Here is a 26,727-nt window from a genome sequence, read left to right on the forward strand (position 1 = left end):
CTTAGAAAACAAATTTATACTTACCAAAGGGGGAGGTGTGGGGAGGGATAAATTAGGAGTTTGGGATTAACACATACACACAAGGACCTACTGTCAGTAACACAGGAATCTATATTCAATATCTTATAATAACCTATAACAGAAAAGAATGTGAAGATGAAAACAGATACATATATACATGTATAACCCTCTGCTGTATACCTGAAACTAACACAACATTGTAAATCAACTATACTTCAATTTTTAAAATAAATAAACGAAAGTATGTGAAATGAATTTGAGACTAAGCAAATCATACCTTAAGAAGAATTGAGAATTAAAGGAGATGACTTGCATCTTGTAATTTGGAAGGAAAAATGAAAGGAGGTGATTCCCTGGAGAACTGATGTGTGTAGTGCTGATCGTATGCTGGGCTCTAAGAGGAGGCAGAGGTGAAACCACCGCTAATGTGATGAGCAGGGAGTGGGTGTCTTCAGAAGGCTAGACCGCGTCCATAATCAACACCAGGTACACGGCGGGAGCTCCCTCCTCCTTAAGTCTCACATTCTCACTCTCCAAGAGCCTTGGTTACATCAGAAGACATTCTGCCAATGTCAGGCAGGAATACTAATTATTTAACCATGTAAAATGTAAAAATCTTAGTGAGATGGATCCCTATCACCTTGGCAATAAATTCTAGGCTTAATATTATAAACAACAATATTCTGATGCCTTATTGTCAGTTATTATTTAATTTGCCTATGCTTTGCTGATATGGAAAGAACAGTCAGTCCATATCTGTTCTAACTGCTACCTGTTTCATCATCACCATAACCAATTTCACAGAGAAAATGAATGCCTTCCAACACGAGCTCCCCAAACTTTCCACTTCCAACCTACTGAAGTCTGTACACTACTCAGGATCAGTCTCTCTTTCCCTCTTTTTATGATGAACAATATATCTAGGCACTTGCCTCATGGTCCAGTGGCTGAGACTCCACACTCCCAATGCAGGGGGCTCAGGTTTGATTGTTAATCAGGGAACTAGATCCCATATGCCACAACTAAGACCCAGCACAGCCAAATAAATAAATATTTTTAAAAAGAAAGAAATATATATCTAACCTCTCATGTTCTGACTCACATTTGTTTTTAACTTCTCAGGAACATCAATCAGTCAACTATCTTGCTCCTGAATCTTTAACATCTTCCTTCTTCCCAGCTCCTTCCTTTCAAAATTAAAGCTCACTTCAGTATTTCCCCATGTTAAAAAAAAAAAAAAAAAAATCTTGGCCCTATCTCTTCATCGAGCTGGTATGTATTCTCCTTCTCCTTTTAACAACCTAACTGTGTTGTGTCCACTTTTTTACCATCCAGTCACTCCTGGGGTCTTCATCCTGCAGCCTGCACTATGACTGTTCTGGCCAAGGTCAAAGGCATTCTTATTGCTACATCCAGTGGCCACTTCCCAGACCCTTTTTCTGTGAATTCTTGGCAGTGTTCGTCACTGCCCATCACTCCTCTAGGAACATCCTCTTCTCCTGACTTGGCTCACTGGGTCTCTGCATTGCCCCCCCTCGTGTCCCCATGTTCCCTCATCCTCCTTATACAGTTGTCCCCCATCGCCTGTCCCCTTGAAGACTGGTATCCCTCAGTGTCCTGTCCTAGGCTCTCTTTTCTTGTTCTACATACACCACGGGGCAATTTCATCACTTCCAAGGTGCCAGGGACTAGCCAATAATGCTGATGTCTTTCCTATCTATTTCTCCAACCTACATCTCTCCCCTGGACACGACAGTCCTGAGCCTAATTCTCAGTTTCAGCTTTTATGGCTCAAAAACTTGATTTACCAGCACATTCAAAGCAACTTTTTCTCTTGGGGGGGAGGGGAAACTAAGTTATAACTGTCACATAGTAAAGCTGCCACAGTTGAGAGGCTGCTTTCATTGCATTGATGCTACTGGTGGTATTCATCATCAATATTAGTATATTGTTAGTATATTCATCATCAGTATTTAAGTAAAATGCCAATATTTTTAACGTGTAAGTGATATTTTTGTTGGTGTTTTATAACAATGAAATAACACACATTAATTCTCAATGTTTCTAAAGTTTCAAATTACACTGTACTAAATATTAGGGTTTTAAAGCTCCCCTATACATTTCTGATAATAAGCATTTTGAATGTTTTGCCAACACATTTTAACGGTCATGCAACAGTTATTTTTCCCATTAAATATTAAGATCACTTGGCATGATTTTAACTTGCATGGTCATTGCAGCAGTAGCTTAAGTAACAACTGTAGAGATTACGGATAGTATATTTTCCATCAAAGAGAGACTCTTTTTTTCCCTCAGGCATTTAGGTAAGAGGCTGATCAACTTAAGTCAATTAAAAAGCAAGCCAAGCCAGGGCTGTTTTATTAAGACTACAATCTAACTTTGGTGCAGTCTTGAAGTAGCTGGGTTCAGTTCTTGGTAGCAAAACCAACTCGCTGGCTGGCAGGAAGGGTGAGATGGCAGGGAGGGAGGCGGGGAGTGGGGAGAGGGGATGGGGGGTCGGGACAGAGTTGGTAGGAAGAGAGTCTAGCCCTTAACAATGTACACAGCGCTTTTAAGTACCTGACAAGGCTCTTTTAATCCACCCAGCAGCACTGTGAGTTGACATTAAAACCCCAACTTTGCAGATGTCAAAACTGAGGCCTGGGGCTTCCCTGGTGGCTAGGTGGTAAGAATTTCACCTGCCAGTGCAGGAGACATGGGTTTGATCCCTGATCCGGGAGGATCCCACATGCCCATATGACACAACTATTGAGTCTGTGCTCCAGATCTCAGGAGCCACAACTACTGAAGCCAGCAAGCTCTGAAACATGACAAGCCACAGCAACGAGAAGCCTGTGCACGCAACCAGAGAAAAGCCCATGCAGCAACAAAGACTCGGCACAGTCAAAAATAAATAAACAAATATATTTTAAAAAAACTGAGGCCTGCAATCTTCTGAACAGATGTCTTCTGATTCCTAAATGTTTTTGCTACATGACCACATGAAAAATTAGGCCCCTTTTCACTGTACCTAGTTTAGTAACTAAAATAGATGATCAGCTCTAATATCAAGACCAGCTTTGTTAATCATTTGACAATCATTATGCAACCCCTGGCTGTGGTGAGTGAGGAAAAGGCTAAAGCAAAATAGATCTTTACCCTTGAAGATCTTCATTTATAACAAAAGGACATGGCTATGAGCAGCCCCTCTCAGGGGCTCTTGACAGCAACATACAATTTCTTATGAATTGTAAGCTGCACGCTACTTCACATTTTAGTATCTCTGGATACTGTAAAATCAACTGAACATCACAGTTAACTTGTTAGCATTTGTGTTCTACGTTAATGGGATGTAAAATAACATGCCTCTTATAATCAATGGCATCTTATAAAAGTCAAGAAAATATAAAATAAGTGGCCACTTATTTTATAGCAATCAACAAATATTTGTCAAAAAGTAAGCCTTTTTATCCACAGGTAATAAAGTTAATATGTTACCATAAAACTGGAGATCATCAGTATCACCGTTATTGATTCCCAATGCCCCACTTGGGTTCAAGGTCTTCCATTACAAGATACAGGCACAGCAAGAGGTTCCTCAGTTTTGGTTCAGAAAAGCCTGCATAGAGGAGGCAAACAATTAGGTTGACAATCCCAGATGACAGTGTAACCAGTGGGCAAATATGCAAAAAGCATAATTATGTTGAACTTCGGGTTCCTCCTTTGTAAAATGACTATAAAAGACGTTTAGTGGTGTGATGAGGAGAGGTAATGTTTGTAAAATATTTGGTAGGGACAGCAGACACTCGATAAATGGTAATAAAATTGGTTAGAATGTTTTGAATAGAAGAAATCCGAAAAGCTGTGATTTGGGAAATTAACGTAGAATCTGTGACTAAAATGGGTTGGATAAAGAAAGTGATAAGTAGAAATCTAGTTAATATGCGTTTTCAATCGTCTGGATGGAAGGTGGAAGGGCAGGGGGACAGGTGGGGGGCAAACTAGGACCTCTACCAGTGGAGATGCGGCAGTCGGGGGCCCCTAGGGGCGAGGGCTACAAAGACTGCGAACCTGGTACAGTACCTGCCTGGGTACAGAGCCTGGTGGGTGAAGGCCCCGCAAAGCATGCGAGGAATCCGGAGGGTCTGCAGCCCAAGTACCAGAGAGAGGACGCGGAGGGGGAACAGATTGGGGGTGTGGGGGGAAGGTGTTCACCACCGCTACCTAAGTCCCGCCCTGGGAAGCATCAGTATCCAGGCAAAAAAGTCAGTCAATACTGGAGGCTTGGACTGGCAGAAACCGGTTCCCCCGCGGGATACCGGCGGGAAGCCGGGCGGAGGTGGAGCGCAGTCCCTGCTCCGCCCCTTTCGCCGCGTCCCGCCTCTCCGAGCGCGTTCCGAGGGGCGGAGGCCGAGACGCCCCGCCCATCTTGGCCACTTCCACTAGTCGCGCCCCGCCCTCCCTCCACCCCGAGCGCGTTCTGAGGGGCGGAGCCCAGTGCGCCACATCTATAAGGGCCACGCCCATCCTCCGCGCCCCACCCTCCCGCGCTCGCCCGGGATCCCTGCTCACGCCGGCTGCGCCAGCCCTTTCCCCCTACCCCGTGTTTCCCCGCGCGTCTTGAGCACCACGGCGACACCATGTTGGGCATGATCAAGAACTCGCTGTTCGGGAGCGTAGAGACTTGGCCTTGGCAGGTCCTGAGCAAAGGGAGCAAGGTAGGCCCACAGGGCTGTTGAGGACCGGAAAGAGGGCTCAGCTGGGAGGAGGGGGGCACAGAGAGACAGGATGGGTTTGAGGGGAGAATCCCAGCTTAACGAGATGGGCTGCGCCTGTTGAATGCACTGGTCCATCTATATATTACAAACATTCTGAATATTCGTGTACTGCGAGGTCTTCGGTTGCAGGAAGGACTGAAAAAGTGCTTATCCTGAAGAAGCTCCCAAACCGTCCTCGGTGGAGAGCGGAGTTTAGAAGAACAAGATCCGCGCCGCATGGTGGTAACTGTGGAAGGCCAGGAGCACCTGGCAAGGAGCAGTCCACTTCTGCCAGTGGGTGACGGTGAGGCCCTCGCAGAGGAAGTGCCCTCAGCTGGGCCTCGGGAGTATGCAGGAATGCTCAGAAACGAGAAGAGCCTGTGCACAGGCTCAGAGCTGTGAAATGTCTTGTTGGTCAATGGAACTCCCAGAACTGGGCGCCTAGAATACAGGATGAGTGAGGCATCATCGCAGTTTTCCCCCAAATTGACATCAGTGCTCACCCAGGCAGATTGGACTGCTCCCGGAAAACAAGGAATCTGCCACTGGGTGATAAGCTCCTTGCAGACAGGTACTTTGTGCTCCTCCTGGCTGGAAACTCAGCTCCCCACCCAGTGCTGCTTTTGTTAGAAAACCGTGTTGTCCGGGCGGCCAAGGCCAGGTACCCATTAATACGATCATCACACAAAACCCTCAACTAGAGTCTGGACTGTTTAAGCAGCTAATAGCCAGAGGCCTGTACCTTTGTCTTTATCTGTCTCCTTACTCATATGTAGAATGAGCAGTTTAGATCTATCAAAGGTGACCTTTTCAGATGCCTACAAGCAGCCAGGCATCTGATGATGAAAATGGATGACAAACTGAGGCAAGCTGAGGCTACGTGGATTGAGAACTCAAGTCCTCATCTACACAGAGTGATGCCAGGCAGTTGTCATGCAGTGGTAAAGAATCCACCTGCCAATGCAGGTGATGCGGGAGACGTGGGTTCGATCCCTGGGTCAGGAAGATTCCCTGGAGGAGGAAATGGCAACCCACTCCAGTATTGTTGCCTGGAGAGAATCCCATGGACAGAAGAGCCTCGTGGGCTGCAGTCAATGGGGCTGGAGAGTCAGACACGACTGAGTGACTGGGCACACACGTCACGCATTGATGTGAACCAGGGTTGCCAGGTTTTTAAGGAAAACTAGCAATGCAGACTTTTGTGTGAAATCTCTAGATATAAAATTTATTCATTCAACAAATAACTGTTAAGTGCCAAGTGAGGGTCAGGTACTCCTACAGGCAGTGGGGTAAAATAGTGAACAAAACTGGAAAAAATCCCTGTCCTCGTGGAGCTTCTGTTTTAGTGACTAATGAACAATTAAATGTCAAATATTTCATGTATTGTTTGGTGATCAGTACTGTGATTAAAAAAAAAAGCAGGAAAGGGGAGGAAGGATTATAGAGTGTTAGGCTGAGGCTGTAGTTGGAGTAGGGCAACTGTGTCAGTTTTAACTGTTAAAATGTTTGTAAACATTGCAGATCAGGTGGGCAGGAGGAGGTGTCTGATGGGATGTCGCCCGTGTGCACACCCATCTGTGGACTCAGCCCAGTGACCTCCAGGGTCCTTGTTGGTCTTGACACTGAAGAATCCGCCTGTTACTTAAACCTCGCAGAGATCTTTCCTTTCTGTAATAGAATTGGGCTCACTTTGTCTTTGGGGTACAGGATTATTTGCAATGCAAGCTGAGGGTTTGGTCTCCTGGGAGAAAGCACTAGAAGGAGACAGGAGGATGGGAAGAACGGAGAGACCAGGGTATTTCTCTTCTCCTTCTCCACCCTATGAGGTCTCTGGAACCAGGAGTTTCTCTGGGGCTCCAACTCTTGCTGGCCAGGTTACCATGCTTCTAGGTTTCACCACATGACCCAGGTATCTGAGCTCAGGTAACAGATCACCCTCCCTCCACAGCCCTGTAGGGTTCTTGCAAACCTCTGGGTTGCTTCACTGTTCCCTGGTGGGCTTCTCAGCTCTTTTGCTAAGTTGTTCAGTCGTGTCTGACTCTGCAACCCCGTGGACTGTAACCCACCAGCCTCTTCTGTCCATGGGATTCTCCAGACAAGAATACTGGAGTGGGTTGCCATGCCCTCCTCCAGAGGATCTTCCCTATCCAGGGCTCGAACCTGCATCTTACATGTCCTGCATTGGCAGGCTGGTTTTCTTCACCACTAGTGCCACCTGGGAAGCCCCTTTCAGCTTTTTTAGTATCTGTGAAATCAATCCCTTGAGTCAAGGTGCCTCTGTTCAAAAGTCTTTTTCCTTAATAGCCGTTTATCAGTACAGAGTCACCTGCCACGGATTTGTTGTCTCCAGGCATAAATGCACCTCCCTGATAAGCATCTTTCCTCAACATTTGGTAAGAATATGGGGCCAATTTATAGCGACATGGGTGGACCTAGAGATTACCATCCTGAGTGAAGTAAGTCAGACAGAGAAGGAGAAATATCATATGACATCCCTTATATGTGGAACCTAAAACGAAATGATACAAATGAACTTACAAAACAGAAAGAGACTCACAGACTTAGAGAACAAACATGGTTGTCTGCGAGAAGGATGAGGAAGAGGAATAGTTAGTCCTTGATGGATGTGTACAGACAGCCATATTTAAAATGGATAACCAACGAGGACCCACTGTATAGCACAGGGAGCTCTGCTCAATGTTATGTGGCAGCGTGGAGGGGAGTTTGGGGGAGAATGGATACATGTATATGTATGGCTGAGTCCTTTCCCGTTCACCTGAAGCTATCACAGTGTTGTTAATCTGCTACACCCCAATAGAAAATAAAAAGTTTAAATTAAAAAAAAAAAGAATATGGGGCCATACAGGGTGTTATTATCAAGCCGAAGAAAATCATTTAACCCGAATGAACCTCAGTTTCTGCAGCTTAGAAGGGGTATGAAAATATCTCCTCCATCCACTCCCAGAGTTGACGGAAATTTTACATTTGTTTGAGAAACATGAAAATGATTTATAAACTAAAACACCCTACAAGTATAGTGATATTGTTATGTCAGAATTCAGCTCAACTCCACTCTCACTAGGTTCATGGTCCTGGGTAGCTTAACCTCTGATGCTGATGAGGGGGGAAAAATACTTCACATCTTATAAGATTGTATTGAAATTTAAATGAGACCCAATTATAAATTGTGCAACAGAGTACCTAGCACTTGATTGTTAACTTTCCTTTTCTTACAGGTAATTTGGGGTAAGTTACTTAACCTCTCAGGCTCAGCTGGTAAAGAATCCGTCCGCACTGCAGGAGACCTGGGTTCAGTCCCTGGGTTGGGAAGTTCCCCTGGAGATGGGAAAGGCTACCCACTCTAGTATTCTGGCCTGAAGAATTCCATGGACTGTATAGTCAGTGGGTTGCAAAGAGCTGGACACAGCTGAGCAACTTTCACTTCACTTTGCTTAACCTCTCAAACTCTCTGAACCCTGAAATTCCTCAACTGTAGGATGAGAATGACAGTGCCTTGTGTGAGAATTAAACATTCAAAGACTCTTATAACCCTTTTAAAAAATATATACACTTGCAGGGTGTTATTGTGAAGATAATCTTTTTCTAAATGGTCTCTCCTTGGAAAGAGTCTTAAGTCAGAAACTGTTGTCCACTGTCCTGGGTCAATGGATGGAGCACATGGTATGCCCCATGTAGCTTGAGGTTAGGTTCAACCAGATGTTCAGGCCTGATTTCAGGTACCTGCTGGGGGCCCAGGCTGCTACAGACCTTATCAGGTGCCTTCTGCCTTGCCTGGAGGGGGAGATGGACCTACACCTCTTTGTGTGGGTTTGGGCGGGACTTGTGGGTGCTCAGTGCAGGACTGATATTACTAACCGATATCTTTATGGGATTTGTTTCCAGCCTGTGCACATTGGTTAGGGCCCCACTGTGTGGCTTGGAATCCTGGCTCCACTTCTTGCCAATGTATCTTGGGCATGTTGCTTAACCTTGTGTGCTCCAGCTTCATCTGAAAATGAAGATGAGAACACTTCACTGGGTTGTTGGAGGGTTGAATGAATGGATCCACATAAAATATTTAAAATAATACAGGACACATAGAAAGTGCTCAGCTTGATCATCATTATTGTTATTCCTTTATAATGAGAAAGCTGTCTTCCAAAATCAGTTTGTATACCCACCACATCAGGTGGTGTTGGAGTCCTTTAATGGACCAGAACCTGGTGGTCCGGAGTCGATGATAAGAAAGTGAAAGAGAGAGAGCCGGAGGGAGGGAGACAGAGAAAAAAAGAAAGACACAGGGACCCAAGCTCTGATGAAGCAAAGGTACTTTAATGATCTTTCTGTGAGTATATATAGGCTGTTGTACAAGACATTTCTTTTGACATTGATAAAGATCAGAAAACCAAACATATAGCAACCATTACCAAGGGAACAAGGGATTAATAATGGTCACAAGGTCAGGAGACAATCCATATCTCAAGAAAGGGGATCGCGACTAAGCAGTTTTGTCGTAAAGAGAATGTTCACTGAAGGAGATTCAGGCCTGTCTCACACAATGACCTCAGTCCTGGGAGCAGCGTGCTTTCCGACTTAAAAAGAAACAAAGGACTCGTGAGAAACAGCATGTAGGAATCCTCCTGTTAAACATTCCCTGACAATTGCCCCTTATTTATTTATAATATTTGTAAAAAGGGTTCTGACCATTAGAGTTTGTTTAGTTTTAACAATTTTTGCGTGAAGGCAATAGTAAACGACATATATAATTGTTAAGACAGTCACCAAAATTACAGTTCTAGAACCGATGTTGTGAGTAATGCTTTGAAACCATCTTCGTGGGTCTAGCCCAGATAATTGATCAGCTAGTTGTTCAGCTAAAGTTTTCAAATTAGTGGAAGAGGGCAGATTTTTAGAAAAGGTTTCAAAGATTTCTTTTTTTAATAATTGTACATTCAGAAAGGCATTATCATGTATGTTTTGTAAATGAAATTTGATTTGTTCCCAGTTGCAGGCACTATTATTGAATTGAACAGGAGGAACACAAAATTGAGAAGAATTCCAATCACATTTTAGCATCACCTGTTTTTGTACATCTATTAATTGATCTCCAACCCATCTGATGGCTGTTTTTAGTTCCTGTATTTCATCTTGAATTTCCTCATTTATATGAACCTGAGTGGCCCACATAGTATGAGCATCTTTAGTCCAATTTTGGATAAAATTATGTGTTTGAATTGTAGTTTGTAAAGTAACACCAGTGACAGCAGCAGTGGTGCAAATAACTGTTAATCCCAAAATGCCAAAAATCAGCCATCCAATGAATCGTTTAGATCGCCAGAGCAATTTCGTAAGTAACCAGGAAGCAAGTCCAGCCATGGGATCTTCCCAGGCTTCCCAGGGCCGCTGGAGATTTATTGGTAACCACAGACTATGTCGAGATCGAAGAATCAAAAGGGATTCATTTCTTAAGGAAACAGGAGAGTTAAGACAAGTATATAATTTGCAATTTATACAAGTTACAGAATGTAAAGTCTTATTGAATTGTAAATTTCCTGTAGCTACAACAAAAGGGAGTGGAATACAGGCTTGTATGAAATATGATTGATTATAGCAAAATAAATAATTATTATGACTATGATTGGTCCCTGTGAAATGTCCAGTCTAAGTCCCAAGTTCTTCAGTGCTCTCAGCACGTTTCCAGATGTCCCATTGATTAGGCCCAATCTGTTTATCGAGGACGATTTGAGGGTGAGAAGGTGTCATTTCACCGTCAAGCCAGCCAAGGAGTCCTTTTCATGGAAGTGTTTCATTGAACTGTTGGTAGTCTTCTATGCTACTTGAGTAGCATAGTCACACATGGTGCTGTTTATATCATCTGAGCACTTAGATACCCACATACCATGGTGTCCCCAATCAACAATGGTGAAATTGGCCATAAACATTAATTTCTCTGATTTACCTTGACATTTATCTCAATAAACAGGAGTATATTTAAAGTTTTTATAAGTAGACCCCTTACATTTTAACTTTTGTCCTTTTCCTAGAGTTTTGGTAGTATTAACATGGTTTTTATAAAAGGACAGGGCAGTAAACAGTCCAAGCAATGTGTGGAATTTCCTTTTTTGGAGGCAGGACAAAAGCCCATGTTTGTCGATTAACATTAATACATAATTTTATTGGGCCCATGCATAAAGGAAGGATTTCATAGCCTAGAGAAATGTTAATTAGTCTTCCTTCTTCCTCAGGATGAGAGGGCTCCTCCAAGCTCCAAGGAGGGGACATATGTGTTGAGTCATTAGTGGATACGATTGGTCCTATATCTGTCCATTCTATAACCTATAATAAAAGGGGAGGTTAGGTATATAAGCCCAATAAGTGTGATCAATCAAGTCAGCCTGAGCGGGGGAAGCAAAAGCAAGCATAGCGACAAAAATATTTTCAGGATTCCGAGGCATTCCGTGTTGAGAAATCAGATTTTCAGTTTGATTAGTAAGGGTTTTTATCTGTCCCCAAGTAGGGAGATCATGAGGTTGATGACGTCAAGTGCGGCATTTTTTGGAAAATTTTAAAGCCGCCATGGCTTGTATTGGAATTTCTTCCTCTTGGGGTTTTTGTTGTTTCGTCTCTAGTTTGAATGCTGGGGGCCCCCCCTAGGTTGAATCTTCTGAAGAGGAAGCCATGTGAGTTCGTTGGATCCATCTGGAGAAATAGAAGCATACCCTTTCCCTGTAAGATTAGTTTTAGATTTCCATTGATTAGTTAACCCATCTTGATACCAAATGGGCAAAGGAAGGGAGGTGTCCTTCAATGTCTCGAGATGTTTTTCTGCTTTTGTCAAAATATCTCTTTGTGGTACGTTTAAAAAAATTAAATAAAGCTGTATTAACAATAGTTATAGGAAGAAAGGAAATGATAATGATGAAAACATTCCTAGGAAATATTTCAGTCCAAAAAAAATCATCTAGAGATCTGTTTGGGGACTGGTATTTGGCTGTGGTTTTGAAGTAATGAGTTGATTTCCTCCTCATTGAGTACATACATTTTTCCTGATATAAAAAGAAATGGGATCTGACTGTGTTTTAAGTGGTTTGTGTTATTTGGGGCTAAGGATTAGGAGCAAAGACTCAAACATTTTTCCTAAGTGAAATTACTGACAAGCTGATGCAGAACAACTTGACATATGAATGCTGCTCACATCCAAATACCTGACCTTGTCCCCGGAAAAGAAAGGCAGCCTGGCAGCTGTTGAATCTCTCTGTTCAGTGTGTTAAGGAAGATGATTATACTTTTAAGACAGACCTGAAAAGAAGGTGAATATTTTGCACTTTTGATACTCTTAGGAACAAGTAACTTATTTGGCAAATGGTATAATTTTTATGTTGTTTTTGTTTTGTATTGTGAAACAGGCACTGAAGTTGATGTTATTTTAAGAATCTTACAGACCAGAAACAGAAATAAAGCTATATTAACAATAGTTATAGGCTTAAAGAATATATTGCGTTGGAATCTAGTAAAGTCTCCTCTGGATAAGGAAGATAAAAGTGTTCTTGTGTATTCCCTTTATTTAATTTTTTATTTGTAGTTTTATTGTGTAATGTATTTGTTTAATTATGTCTTGTGTTTGTGGATTATAAGGAATGATTATAATCTGTTTAATAGAGAATGAATGTAAAAATTGTTTGAATTGTTTAGAAAATAGGCAGGGCCATTGTCTGTTTTTATAGAATTAGGTGTTCTCATTATTGGAAAGTAAGCTATCAGGTGGGTTATTAAATGTCGTATAGTTTCACCTCTGAGAGGTGTGGCCCGTATAAAAGAAGAATTTGTATCAATTGAGACGTAAGAAGGAAGAGGAAGAAAGTTAAGGGCAATGAGTTACATCCATTTTCCATAAAATTTTCTTTCATTTGTCATAAACCTTTTTTATATTTTTGTATTTATCATTTTATTTGCCATTTCTTATATCTTTTTATTAAAAGCATATATCTTTTCTTTAGCAACAAGTGTCTTGTATGTTAGCATTTTATAGATTGGTGAATATATTATAAATATATATATTTATAAATAGTTTAAAATCTCTAGTTTTTCTGTAAGAAAAACTTTTTGTAAGGAAGTTAGTGTTCAGTAATTAATGTTTTAAAATCTTACTTTATTTGGAAATGACCTAGCTATTTAATAAACTTTTATCATTTAGTTTATCATTTCTAAAATATAGTTATTTTAATAGAGTTTTTATCTAAAAATTCTTATCTTATTTATATATTTATATATATAAAGAGTTACCTTTTTGTTGACAAATTTAGTTTACCTTAAACCTAGGCATAATAAAAGTATTACATTATGTTGATGACTTAAGACATGTCTTAATTAGATTAGCAAACAATTGTATGTATATTTAAATAAACATTATTCTTAATATTGAATATTTTTCAGTTCACGTGAACTTAAATTTAAATGGAGCTCATTAATTTCATATTATCCAAAAACAAAGACTTATAGTGAGACATAGATAATTTTAGATAGACAGGCATAGTTTTCTGCTTGAAATTTAAATTTTTTTTTTTTTTTTTGAGTTCCACCAATTTGTTTATGGCTGGAGTCCTAGGTAGAGTGGGCTGTGTATCCCAAGGACATGATAAGAGTTAACTTCAGGTTTTTTCTTAGGCCTGTTTTTGTTTCCCAGGCAGAATTGGAGTTCCAAAAAAGTATTTTAACAGTATTTAACCTTTTCCTAACTGCATACGTAAGAAGAACCAGTTTTGCATTTCAAAAAAGATTTTATTTTAATCAGTTTTCTCTGGAGTCTAAAGAATATCATGGCCTTTCAGTGTCAAAAATATCATTTCTCCTTTTTGTAGTTACAGTATATTATTAATGATATATGAATGAGGGAATTGCTGTCACATTGGATGTTAAGTCTTGGCTACAAAATTTTGACAAATAGTAGGACTGTTAAGCATACCTTGAGGTAACACAGTCTATTGAAATCTTTTATGAGGCCTGATATGATTAGGATAAGGGAGAGAGAAAGTGAATCTCTCCCAGTCTAAAGGATGTAAAGGTATATTAAAAAGGCAATCTTGTAAATCAGTAATAATAATGTGCCAATTTTGAGGAATAGTAGTAGGTGATGGGATCCCTGGTTGTAATGCACCCATAAGTTTCATAGATGCATTAACTTTTCTAAGGTCTGTTAAGAGATGCCATTTGTTAGAGTTCTTTTTTATAACAAAAATAGGAGAATTCCAAGGAGAGCAAGATTCCTCAATATGTTTTAATTCTAATTGTGTGTCTATAACCAGTAACGCTGAAGAAGCTGAAGTTGAATGGTTCTATGAAGACCTACAAGACCTTTTAGAACTAACACCCAAAAAAGATGTCCTTTTCATTATAGGGGACTGGAATGCAAAAGTAGGAAATCAAGAAACACCTGGAGTAACAGGCAAATTTGGCCTTGGAATATGGCATGAAGCAGGGCAAAGGCTAATAGAGTTTTGCCAAGAGAACGCACTGGTCATAACAAACACCCTCGTCCAACAACACAAGAGAAGACTCTATACATGGACATCACCAGATGGCCAATACTGAAATCTGATTGACTATATTCTTTGCAGCCAAAGATGGAGAAGCTCTATACAGTCAGCAACAGCAAGACCGGGAGCTGACTGTAGCTCAGATCATGAACGCCTTATTGCCAAATTCAGACTGAAATTGAAGAAAGTAGGGAAAAGCACTAGACCATTCAGGTATGACCTAAATCAAATTCCTTATGATTATACAGTGGAAGTGAGAAGTAGATTTAACGGACGAGATCTGATAGATAGAGTGCCTGATGAACTATGGACGGAGGTTCGTGACATTGTACAGGAGACAGGGATCAAGACTATCCCCATGGAAAAGAAATGCAAAAAAGCGAAATGGCTGTCTGGGAAGGCCTTACAAATAGCTGTGAAAAGAAGAGAAGTGATGAAAAGCAAAGGAGAAAAGGAAAGATATAAGCAGCTGAATGCAGAGTTCCAAAGAATAGCAAGGAGAGATAAGAAAGCCTTCCTCAGCGATCAGTGCAAAGAAATAGACGAAAACAACAGAATGGGAAAGACTAGAGATCTCTTCAAGAAAATTAGAGATACCAAGGGAACATTTCATGCAAAGATGGGCTTGATAAAGGACAGAAATGGTATGGACCTAACGGAAGCAGAAAATATTAAGAAGAGGTGGCAAGAATACACAGAAGGACTGTACAAAAAAGATCTTCATGACCCAGATAATTATGATGGTGTGATCACTAACCTAGAGCCAGACATCCTGGAATGTGAAGTCAAGTAGGCCTTAGAAAGCATCACTACAACAAAGCTAGTGGAGGTGATGGAATTCCAGTGGAGCTATTTCAAATCCTGAAAGATGATGCTGTGAAAGTGCTGCACTCAATATGCCAGCAAATTTGGAAAACTCAGCAGTGGCCACAGGACTGGAAAAGTCAGTTTCATTCCAATCCCAAAGAAAGGCAATGCCAAAGAATGCTTAAACTACCACACAATTGCACTCATCCCACACGCTAGTAAGGTAATGTTCAAAATTCTCCAAGCCAGGCTTTAGCAATACGTGAACCATGAACTTCCAGATATTCAAGCTGGTTTTATAAAAGGCAGAGGAACCAGAGATCAAATTTCCAACATCCACTGGATCATCAAAAAAGCAAGAGAGTTCCAGAAAAACATCTATTTCTGCTTTATTGACTATGCCAAAGCCTTTGACTATGTGGATCACAAGAAACTATGGAAAATTCTGAAAGAGATGGGAATACCAGACCACCTGACCTGCCTCTTGAGAAACCTGTATGCAGGTCAGGAAGCAACAGTTAGAACTAGACATGGAACAACAGACTGGTTCCAAATAGGAAAAGGAGTACATCAAGGTTGTATATTGTCACCCTGCTTATTTAACCTCTATGCAGAGTACATCATGAGAAACCCTGGGCTGGAAGAAGCACAAGCTGGAATCAATATTGCTGAGAGAAATATCAATCACCTCAGATACGCAGATGACACCACCCTTATGGCAGAAAGTGAAGAGGAACTATAAAGCCTCTTGATGAAAGTGAAAGAGGAGAGTGAAAAAGTTGGCTTAAAGCTCAGCATTCAGAAAATGAAGATCATGGCATCTGCTCCCATCACTTCATGGGAAATAGATGGGGAAACAGTGGAAACAGTGACTGACTTTATTTTTCTGGGCTCCTAAATCACTGCAGATGGTGATTGCAGCCATGAAATTAAAAGACGCTTACTCCTTGGAAGGAAAGTTAGGACCAACCTAGATAGCATATTCAAAAGCAGAGACATTACTTTGCCAACAAAGGTCCATCTAGTCAAGGCTATAGTTTTTCCTGTTGTCATATATGGATGTGAGAGTTGGACTATGAAGAAAGCTGAGCACCGAGGAATTGATGCTTTTGAACTGTGGTGTTGGAGAAGACTCTTGAGAGTCCCCTGGACTGCAGGGAGATCCAACTAGTCTATTCTAAAGGAGATCAGTCCTGGGTGTTCTTTGGAAGGACTGATGCTAAAGCTGAAACTCCAATACTTTGGCCACCTCATGCGAAGAGTTGACTCATTAGAAAAGACTCTGATGCTGGGAGGGATTGGGGGCAGGAGGAGAAGGGGGTGACAGAGGACAAGATGGCTGGATGGCATCACCGACTCGATAGACATGAGTTTGAGTGAACTCTGGGAGTTGGTGATGGACAGGGAGGCCTGGCGTGGTGCAGTTCATGGGGTTGCAAAGAGTCGGACATGACTGAGTGACTGAACTGAACTGAAGTTCTTTAGTAGACTGTAATTTTTCTTTCGTAAGGGGCTATTGCTGTGTCCAAATAGGTTCTTCATTCTTCCAAGTTATTTTAATAATTGCTTTATTTGTTAAATGAGCAGTGGCCCTTAGGAAAAATGTGGAATGTATATCTGAGTTTGTCATTGCATAAGTCTCTTTCTGTTAGATTAAGGGGTACATCTATTACATAAGGTCTTAATGTTGCAGGCTGGCCTTTTGGTCCTTCATATGGGTAGATTTGAACATTTTGATAAATTTCTTGTTCTTTGGTTTGAGAAATTCCTGCAGTTTGGCAAAAGATTTTTTGTATAGGCCAGGATTTGGGCCATAAGTGTTTGGAAATAATAGTAATATTAATATTAGATCCAGTGTTTGAGAAGACCAGAAAATCTTTGGGCATATTGGGCATATTCAGATACCAATGATGTCCATAAGGATTGTTTTTGATCTCCACTGCCGAATCTGCCTGTCTATATTTTTAGAGGAGTTAATAGAAATGTAAGGTAAAAGAAGTAATTGAGCAATTTTGTCCCCCTTTTTGAATTTTCATAGAATCTGCGATGACATCATAATTTGAATCTGCCCTTTGTAATCTGAATCAATTATTCCAGGGTGAATAGTAATTCTTTTAGAAGTCAAACTAGACTGGCCAAGTAAAAGGCTGAAGGTTTGTGGGGGCAGGGGTCCAAAAAGTCCGGTAGGTATTTTAGAAGGGACTGCTTGAGGGTAAAGGAAAAAGTCATTTAAGGCTGGTATATCGACAGCAGTGATGTTGAGGGTTTGAGGGAAAAGATAGAATTTGCCCCTGGTTTTTGTTGAAGGGGACCTGGGGGGTCCCCTGCCTGTAGTTTCCTGGAATAGGTTTCTTTCAATATCAAATTTAGATTTACAATCTTTGGCCCAATGCACTCCTCTATGGCAGCAAGGGCAAATTTTTGTAGGTTTTTTATTAGCCTTCTTAGGGCAGTCCCTTTTTAAGTGGTATTTATCTCCACATGTAAAGCATCTTTCATTTTCCTTTCTAAAGGTAGCAGCCATTGTCTCAGCTAGCATTTGCATCTTTTGAGTTTCTGATCTTAGATTGCAACAAGCCTTCAAATAATCATTAATAGTCCCAGTCTCATGAATTGGAAAGATAGCTTTTTGACATTTCTGATTTGTATTTTCATAAGCAAGTAATTTCTTCTAGCTGTTTTTTGGTTTCTTCTCCGATTACAGTACGGGAAATAGCAGTTTCTAATCTAGCTAAAAAATCAGTGTAACTTTCATTAAGTCCTTGTAATATTTTAGTGTAGCTACCTGTAGGTTCTCCTTGAGGAGTAATTCGATCCCAAGCTTCAAAGGCTACTGTTTTTAATTGTTGATGCAATAAGGGAGGGCACTGTGTTTGAGCTTCTATGGTATCAAATTGTTTAGTGCCAGTTAACATTTCAAAAATAATTTGGTTTTGGGGAGTGCCAGCTCGAGCATTGCCAGTTTTGGTGTCAAAAAACGTCTTAGGAGAGTCGTTACTAGAATCATTAGGTTCTAAAAAAGGAAAGACTTCTGGATTCGTGCCTGCTGGCAGAGGAGGAGCATTTGGAGCAGCCGGGACAGGGCTAGGAGGAAACTTTTGAAATATTTTATGTTGTTCTAATTGGGCCTTTTGTAAAGTTTCATCATCTAATTCATATTCATGCAATTAGTGTTCTGTCTGTTGTCAAATATCGTGAAGGCTAGAATTTACCTTGAAATGGCAGAATTATAGCTTTAATTTGAGCCCATAGGGGCCAGAAATCAACTGGAATATTTTTTTCCTGCCTGGTGACTCATTCAACATTTTCTTTGACTTGGTGCCAAATTTGTAAATCAAAATGCCCCTATCAGGGAACCAAGGATTACATTTAACCACTGTTTGAAAGCAAACCTCTATTCATTGGCATGAACCAAAAGTCCGTGAGCTTTAAACAAATGGTGAAGTAAAGCAGAGAAATGATGGGGCTTTCTAGCCGTTTGACCCATGTCTTAGTACTTACCGACCTCAATAGGTCCTGACCTCAATAAGCCTGGAGTCACTCTGTCCAAAAAGCCATGTATGCCAGTGTCCCTGTTCTGGGCGCCACTTGTTGGGGTCCTTTAATGGACCAGAACCTGGTGGTCCAGAGTTGACGATAAGAAAGTAAAAGAGAGCTGGAGGGAGGGAGAGAGAGAGAGGAAGAAAGAAAGAAAGACACGGGGACCCAAACTCTGATGGAGCAAAGGTGCTTTAATGATCTTTCTGTGAGTATATAAAGGCTGTTGTTCAAGAAATTTCTTTCCACAATGATAAAGATCAGAAAACCAAACATATAGCAACCATTACCAAGGGAACAAGGGATTAATAATGGTCACAAGGTCAGGAGACAATCTATATCTCAAGAAAGGGGATCGCGACTAAGCAGTTTTGTCGTAAAGAGAATGTTTACTGAAGGAGATTCAGGCCTGTCACACATAATGACCTCAGTCCTGGGAGCAGCTTGCTGTTCCACTAGTTTCTGACAACAGAAACTGATAAGGAACAGAGGATTTATGAGAAACAGCACGTAGGAATCCTCCTGTTAAACATTCCCTGACAAAGTGGCAAGGGGAAAAACCAGCCTTGCAAAGGACCTTGGAGATCTCATAGCAAGAGGCATTCTTTCAACATCTCTGTCTGGGACTTGACTGTGGTTCCCACTGAATGTTGAAAACTGGTGTTTGTGGCCACTGGCTGAAATCCTCATCTAGTAACTGGGAGCATGAGCTAGCTGAATGTGGGGCCAGGAAGGGTCATTATTTTGTTCCATGTAGCAAGGAAATGCACTGAAGGTGTTAAATTTGAAGAATCAAGTGTGCTAACAGTGTTAAATTAGGTGCTTTATTTTCTGCAGAAATAGAGAGAACTTATTTAAATTCAGCTCCCTGGAGAACCAGAGTAGTTGGATAATATCCATCTCTCAAACCTGAATTTTCGTAGTGATCCAGCGGTTCAGGTGAGAAGTTGTAGACACGGATGCTGTGAAAACAGGGGGTACCTGTTGGAGAACCTCCTTCAGACAGTGTGATGCAGCCTTCTTCCAAGACACATATAGTTAGGCTAAGTGCTCCTCTCTCCAGCCATGTATGGTTGCTGAATTCCTTGTCATTAGAGTAAAACCAGGTTTCACCCCCCATAGCCTCCTTGTCCACAAATCCTTATAGAGACCCTGCTATATATTAAAGACATGGTCCTTGATACTGAGAGATAACAGTGGTAAACAATGCAGACAGTCCCTGACCCCATGGGGCTTATGGTTGCCAGTAGAAATTAAACATGTTATTATTCCATTACAATTTCCATTGTAATTATATTCCAGTGTTGCTCAGTTGCCAAGTCATGTTGGACTCTTTGTGACCCCACGGCCTGCAGCACGCCAGGCTTCCCTGTCCTTCACCATCTCCCAGAGTTTGCTCAGATTCATGTCCATTGAGTCATTGATGCTATCTAACCATCTCATCCTCTGTCGCCACCTTCTGCTTTGCCCTCAGTCTTTCTCAACATCAGGGTCTTTTTCAGTGAGATGAATCCCCTTCAGGGATCAGAGCCTTGTTATGGCGAAGGGGCTTGCATAACTCAGTGAAGCTATGAGCCATGCTGTACAGGGCCACCCAAGACAGACAGGTCATAATGAAGAGTTCTGAAAAAACGCGGTCCATTGGAGGTGTAAAAGGCGAACCACTCCAGTATTCTTGCTGTGAGAACGCCAAGAAAAAAAGGCAAAATATCATGGGGCACCTGTTTTAAACTGGGATCCTCTCTGAGGAAGTGACTTTTTAGGTTGAGACGTGTTGGATGAGTAGGAGTTCATCACTCAGAGAAAGGAAGGGAATCCCCCAGGCAGAGGGAGAGGCGGGTATAGAGGCTCTGTAGGAATGACCAAGACATTGACAAAAATAGCAGAAGGCCAATGAGGAGCTGCTCTAGCATTGCTGGTGAGGTAAGTAGACATTCAGTGGTGCCTGAGCCATCACAGGAAAGAGCTTGGTGAATGCCAGCTTTTAGGTGGGGGATTCATGAACATGATAAATTTATATAGAATGCTCTGTATACTTCCCTGGGGCTTCCCAGGTGGTGCAGGTGGCAAAGAATCTGCCTGCAATGCAGGAGACTCGGGAGACTTGGATTCGATCTTTGGGTCAGGAAGATCTGGAGGAGCGCATGGCAACCCACTCCAGTGTTCTTGCCTGGAGAATCCCATGGACAGAGGATCCTGGAGGACTGCAGTCCTTGGGGTTGTATAGAGTCAGACACGACTGAGTACACAGCAGCACAAGTATATGTTCCCTGGGCAACACAACCTCATTCACAGCTTTGGTTACCCCTCTGCTGATGCGTCCCAACTGAACCAGGCCCTGGCTGAGCTCCGGACCTGTTCGTCCAACTATACAGTGGACTGCTTGCTTGGAATAAGAGGCAAATGAACTGCTGGATTTGTAAGCACACTTCCAGCTCTTACCGGAGAGAGCTGGTCATTGGTTTCTCCATTTGCAAGAGAAGGAACTGCATTGAATGACTTTTGATGCCCTTGATCCGAGTTTGACACGGGCCTCCACGGGCCTACAAATGTCGGTCAGAAATACCTACCTCTGTACCTAAACAGAGAGGCTGAAAAACACTCACTTCATCCTCCACGGAGCATACAGCCTTGTGACAAGTGTTAGACCACTGAGTGAAAGTCACTCAGTCATGTCTGACTCTTTGTGACCCCATGGACTATACAATCCATGGAATTCTCTCGGCCCGAATACTGGAGTGGGTAGCCTTTCCCTTCTCCAGTGGATCTTCCCAACCCAGGAATTGTACTGGGGTCTCCTGTTTTGCAGGCAGATCCTTTACCAACTGAGCTATCAGGGAAGCCCCTAGACCAGAGTCTAGGGCTTTAAATTCTGGTTCCTAGTTTCAAACACTTAGCAGCTGTATGTTTTTGTTGTTCAGTCACTAAGTCATGTCTGACTCTTTTCGACCCCATGAACCGCAGCACGCCAGGGCTCCCTGTCCATCACCAACTCCCGGAGTCCACCCAACCCCATGTCCATCGAGTCAGTGATGCCATCCAACCATCTCATCCTCTCTCGTCCCCTTCTCCTCCTGCCCTCAATCTTTCCCAGCATCAGGGTCTTTTCAAATGAGTCACATCAGATAGAAAAAGCATTGGAGTTTCAGTTTCAACATCAGTCCTTCCAATGAACACGCAGGACTGATCTCCTTTAGGATGCACTGGTTGCGTCTCCTTGCACTCCAAGGGACTCTCAAGAGTCTTCTCCAACACCACAGTTCAAAAGCATCAATTCTTCTGCACACATCTTTCTTTTTGGTCCAACTCTCACGTCCATACATGACCACTGGAAAAACTATAGCCTTGACTAGATGGACCTTTGTTGGCAAAGTAACGTCTCTGCTTTTTAATATGCCGTCTAGGTTGGTCATAACTTTGCTTCCAAGGAGCAAGCGTCTTTTAATTTCATGGCTGCAGTCACCATCTGCAATGATTTTGGAGCCCAGAAAAATAAAGTCAGCCACTGTTTCCACTGTTTCCCCATCTATTTCCCATGAAGTGATGGGACCAGATGCCATGATCTTAGTTTTCTGAATGGTGAGCTTTAAGCCAACTTTTTCACTCTTCTCTTTCACTTTCATCAAGAGGCTCTTAAGTTCTTCTTCACTTTCTGCCATAAGGGTGGTGTCATCTGCATATCTAAGGTTATTGATGTTTCTCCCAGCAATCTTTATTCCAGCTTGTGCTTCTTCCAGCCCAGGGTTTCTCATGATGTACTCTGCATAGAGGTTAAATAAGCAGGGTGACAATATACAGCTTTGACGCACTCCTTTTCCTGTTTGGAACCGGTCTGTTGTTCCATGTCCAGTTCTAACTGTTACTTCCTGACCTGCACACAGATTTCTCAGGAGGCAGGTCAGGTGGTCTGGTATTCCCATCTCTTTCAGAATTTTCCACAGTTTATTGTGACCCACACAGTCAAAGGCTTTGGCATAGTCATTAAAGCTGAAGTAGATGTTTTTCTGGAACTGTCTTGCTTTTTTGATAATCCAGCGGATGTTGGCAATTTGATCTCTGGTTCCTCTGCCTTTTCTAAAACCAGCTTGAACATCAGGAAGTTCACAGTTAACATATTGCTGAAGCCTGGCTTGGAGAATTTTAAGCATCACTTTACTAGCATGTGAGATGAGTGCAATTGTGTGGTAGTTTGAGCATTCTTCGGCATTGCCTTTCTTTGGGATTGGAATGAAAACTGACCTTTTCCAGTCCTCTGGCCACTGCTGAGTTTTCCAAATTTGCTGGCATATTGAGTGCAGCACTTTCACAGCATCATCTTTCAGGATTTGAAATAGGTCAACTGGAATTCCATCATCTCCACTAGCTTTGTTCGTAGTGATGCTTCCTAAGGCCCACTTGATTCACATTCCAGGATGTCTGGCTCTCTAGGTGAGTGATCACACCATCATGGTTATCTGGGTCATGAAGATCTTTTTTTTACAGTTCTTCTGTGTATTCTTGCCACCTCTTCTTAATATCTTCTGCTTCTGTTAGGTCCATACCATTTCTGTCCTTTATGGTGCCCATCTTTGCATGAAATGTTCCCTTGGTATCTCTAATTTTCTTGAAGAGATCCCTAGTCTTTCCCATTCTATTGTTTTCCTCTATTCCTTTGCATTGATGGCTGAGGAAGGCTTTCTTATCTCTCCTTGCTGTTCTTTGGAACTCTGCATTCAGCTGCTTATATCTTTCCTTTTCTCCTTTGCTTTTTGCTTCCCTTCTTTTCACAGCTATTTGTAAGGCCTCCTCAGACAGCCATTTTGCTTTTTTGCATTTCTTTTCCATGGGGATGGTCTTGATCCCTGTCTCCTGTACAATGTCACGAACCTCAGTCCATAGTTCATCAGGCACTCTATCTATCGGATCTAGTCCCTTAAATCTATTTCTCATTTCCACTGTATAGTCATGAGATTTGATTTAGGTCATGCCTGAATGGTCTAGTGGTTTTCTCCACTTTCTTCAATTTCAGTCTGAATTTGGCAATAAGGAGTTCATGATCTGAGCCACAATCATCTCCCGGTCTTGTTTTTGCTGACTGTATAGAGTTTCTCCATCTTTGGCTGCAAAGAATATAATGAATCTGATTTCAGTGTCAAAAAAGGATATGTGTGTGTGTGTGTGTGTGTGTGTGTCTGAATCATTTTGCTGTACACTTGAAACCAACACAACATTGTAAATTGACTATAGTCCAATTAAAAAAAGAAAAGGCATGTATCATCATGCATCCAATCCATAAGGGTAAAGTGTTATTTTGTGAAACTTTGCTTCAGACATGTATGTCCATAATAGGGCATGATGTGAAAATGTATTTCTTGTTCTGGATTGTGGGTTTTTTTTAAGTTTGAAAGCACTGCTTTACTGTATGTTCGGGAATGCAAAATTGTATGGTGTTTGTGTGTGTGTGTTTGGTCATGTCTAACTCTTTGCATCCCCATGGACTGTAGCCCTCCAGGCTCTTCTGTCCATGGGATTCTGCAGGCAAGAATACTGGAGTGGGTTGCCATTCCCTTCTTCAGGGGATCTTCCCAACCGAAGGGTTGAACCAATGTCTTATGTCTCCTGCATTGGCAGGCACGTTCTTTACCAGTTGAGCCACCAGGGAAGCCCAATATCATAATGAGACGTCAGAGGGCAAGGAGGAGGAAGAGGCCTGGAGGAGAGCTGTGTGGGTCTGTAGGGTAAAGATAACGACATTAGCACAGAGACTCAATGCAGGAGGAGATCACTGCCAAGGAGGAAGTTTTGAAGGGGAAGTGGCAGTGCGGCTGATTTCTCAGGGGATGTGCTTAGTGAGCCGGGCTGGGAAGAGGAGTCATGACTGGGAGTACAGTGTGAACAGAACTACTCTGATTCTTCTTGAAAGGCAGTCCTGCTACTGCTGCTGCTGCTGCTGCTAAGTCGCTTCATTCGTGTCTGACTCTGTGCGACCCCACAGACGGCAGCCCACCAGGCTCCCTCGTCCCTGGGATTCTCCAGGCAAGAATTCTGGAGTGGGTTGCCATTTCCTCCTCCAATGCATGAAAGTGAAAAGTGTGAAGTCCTTCTACTAGATTGAGGCTTATCTTGGGGCCTCAGAGTTTTGTGGGATTGTCATTGTAGTTGTTTGTTTCCTTTGCCATTTTGTGTTCTCTTTTCCTGTGTGCATGCGTATTCATATCCAACTATTTGTGACCCCGTGGACTGTTGCATGCCAGGCTCCTCTGTTCATGGAATTATCCCGGCAAGAAAACTGGAGTGGGTTGCCATTTCCTCCTCCAGGCATCATCCCAACCCAGAGATTAAATCCTGATCTCCTGTGTCTCCTGCATTGGTCGGCAGATTCTTTACCCCTGAGCCACCTGGGAAGTCCTCTCTTTTCCTACATCTCTCATTATTCAGATGTTGGATCTCTTGGCTTGATCCTTTTCCTTTTCTATTTTCCTCATCTTTGCCTTTTTACTTGACTTTCTAAAATATTTACTTCAATTTTATCTTCCAACCTTTCTACCGAATTTTTTCACCTCTGTTATATTTTTAATTTCCCAGAGCTCTTTGATCTCAGACCATTCGGTTTTTACAGCATTCTGGGGCTGTTCTGGGTGGTTTGGGATGTAATATCTTCTATTATTTCTCTGAGAATGTTGATTATATGAAGTTGTTTCATGTTCTTGATAAGGCATGATGTAAAAAATATTTCTTGTTCTGGATTGTGATTTTCTTTTTAAGTTTGAAGGCACTGCTTTACAATATGGCAAAGGGTGAAACAAACCAATACAACGCCAATCCCACAAAACTCTGAGGCCCCAAGACTAGCCTCAATCTAGTAGCAGGGCTGTAATTCAAGAAGAATCAGAGTAATTCAGTTCACACTACTCCCAGACGTGACTCCTCTTCCCAGCCCGTCTCACTAAGCGACACCCCTGTGCCCCGAGCAATCGGCTGCCCTGTCACTCCCTCCTAAATCCTTCCTCCTTGGCACCAGTCCCCTCTCTGCCGTCTGTAGGTCTGTAAGAACTCTCAGAGTCTATTTCTTATGGGCCTTCATACTCCGGCCTGTCTCTTCCACTGTCACCAGAGTTAGGCTCATTATGGCAAGTTCCTTAGCAGTCTGTGCCTCTTGTAGCTGGACTTTCACTGCTTGTAGGGGCTTCCCTGGTGGCTCAGATGGTAAAGAATCTGCCTGCAATGTGGGAGACCTAGGATCGATCTCTGAGTCAGGAAGATCCCCTGGAGAAAGAAATGGCTGCCCACACCAGTTTTCTTGTCTGGAGGATTCCCTGGACAGAGGCTACAGTCCAATGGGTCACAAAGAGTCGGACACTCCTGAGTGACTAACACTTTGAAAGTCATCACAGGTTGCTACCTTCCACCTCTTCAGTGCTGTGCCTTCTCTGCCTCCAGGGAGATGTCTTCTACGAGGAGAGGGCCTGTGAAGGCGGGAAGTTTGCCACAGTGGAAGTGACAGATAAGCCTGTGGATGAGGCTCTGAGGGAGGCAATGCCGAAAGTCATGAAGTATGTGGGAGGCTCCAATGATAAGGGTGAGTGTTCCTGGAGGATGGGCTCTGGTCACCCAGGCCAGTGCTGCAGTCTCAGGTCATCGATGGAAAGCACAGGAAAGGACCCAAGATGCCTGTTTCAGTGTCCTGTGACCTTGCTGTTCTGTGTGGGCAGGGGGGCTCTGGGGAGACCCACTGACGTCATGCCCGCTCAGGAGCACTGAGTTCATGCTTCTCTCCTGGGTCTGAAGACACAGGCTTCGTTTCTTCGTCCATTTGTTATTTTTTCGCCTTGCAGTGCTTATCTCTGGATTGGTAAACTGGGAAAGGTGTGTCCGCGGTAAGCCAGGCCTCAGAACAAAGCCCGCCTCTGACTCGAGACCTCTGCCCCCAGGCCAGAAATCTCGTCAGCCCCTAGTAGCTCAGATTCTACGGGGTTCTGAAGATCAGTGAGTGATGAGTGTGGCTGGTCCCTGGCTGTGTTCTGGCAAATAAAGAGCCTGAGAGTTCTTAGTCCCCTTCTGAAACACTTGACAGTCCATGGGGATTCCCTGGC

The 26,727-nt window shown here is 42.5% G+C and overlaps 1 protein-coding gene across 1 annotated transcript in view; it reads left to right on the forward strand.

Annotated features, from left to right (window-relative positions):
* The first annotated feature begins 4,461 nt into the window (after positions 1 to 4,461).
* Positions 4,462 to 26,727, forward strand: part of HEBP1 (heme binding protein 1) — a 37,327-nt gene continuing 15,061 nt past the window's right edge. The window contains exons 1-2 of the mRNA XM_061417796.1: positions 4,462 to 4,739; positions 26,075 to 26,213. Coding sequence (XP_061273780.1) covers positions 4,662 to 4,739; positions 26,075 to 26,213 — 217 coding nt within the window. The 5' untranslated portion in view covers positions 4,462 to 4,661. The remainder of the gene's footprint in view (positions 4,740 to 26,074; positions 26,214 to 26,727) is intronic.

The sequence above is a fragment of the Bos javanicus genome, chromosome 5, assembly GCF_032452875.1.
Source record: "Bos javanicus breed banteng chromosome 5, ARS-OSU_banteng_1.0, whole genome shotgun sequence".
Taxonomy (NCBI): Eukaryota; Metazoa; Chordata; class Mammalia; order Artiodactyla; family Bovidae; genus Bos; species Bos javanicus.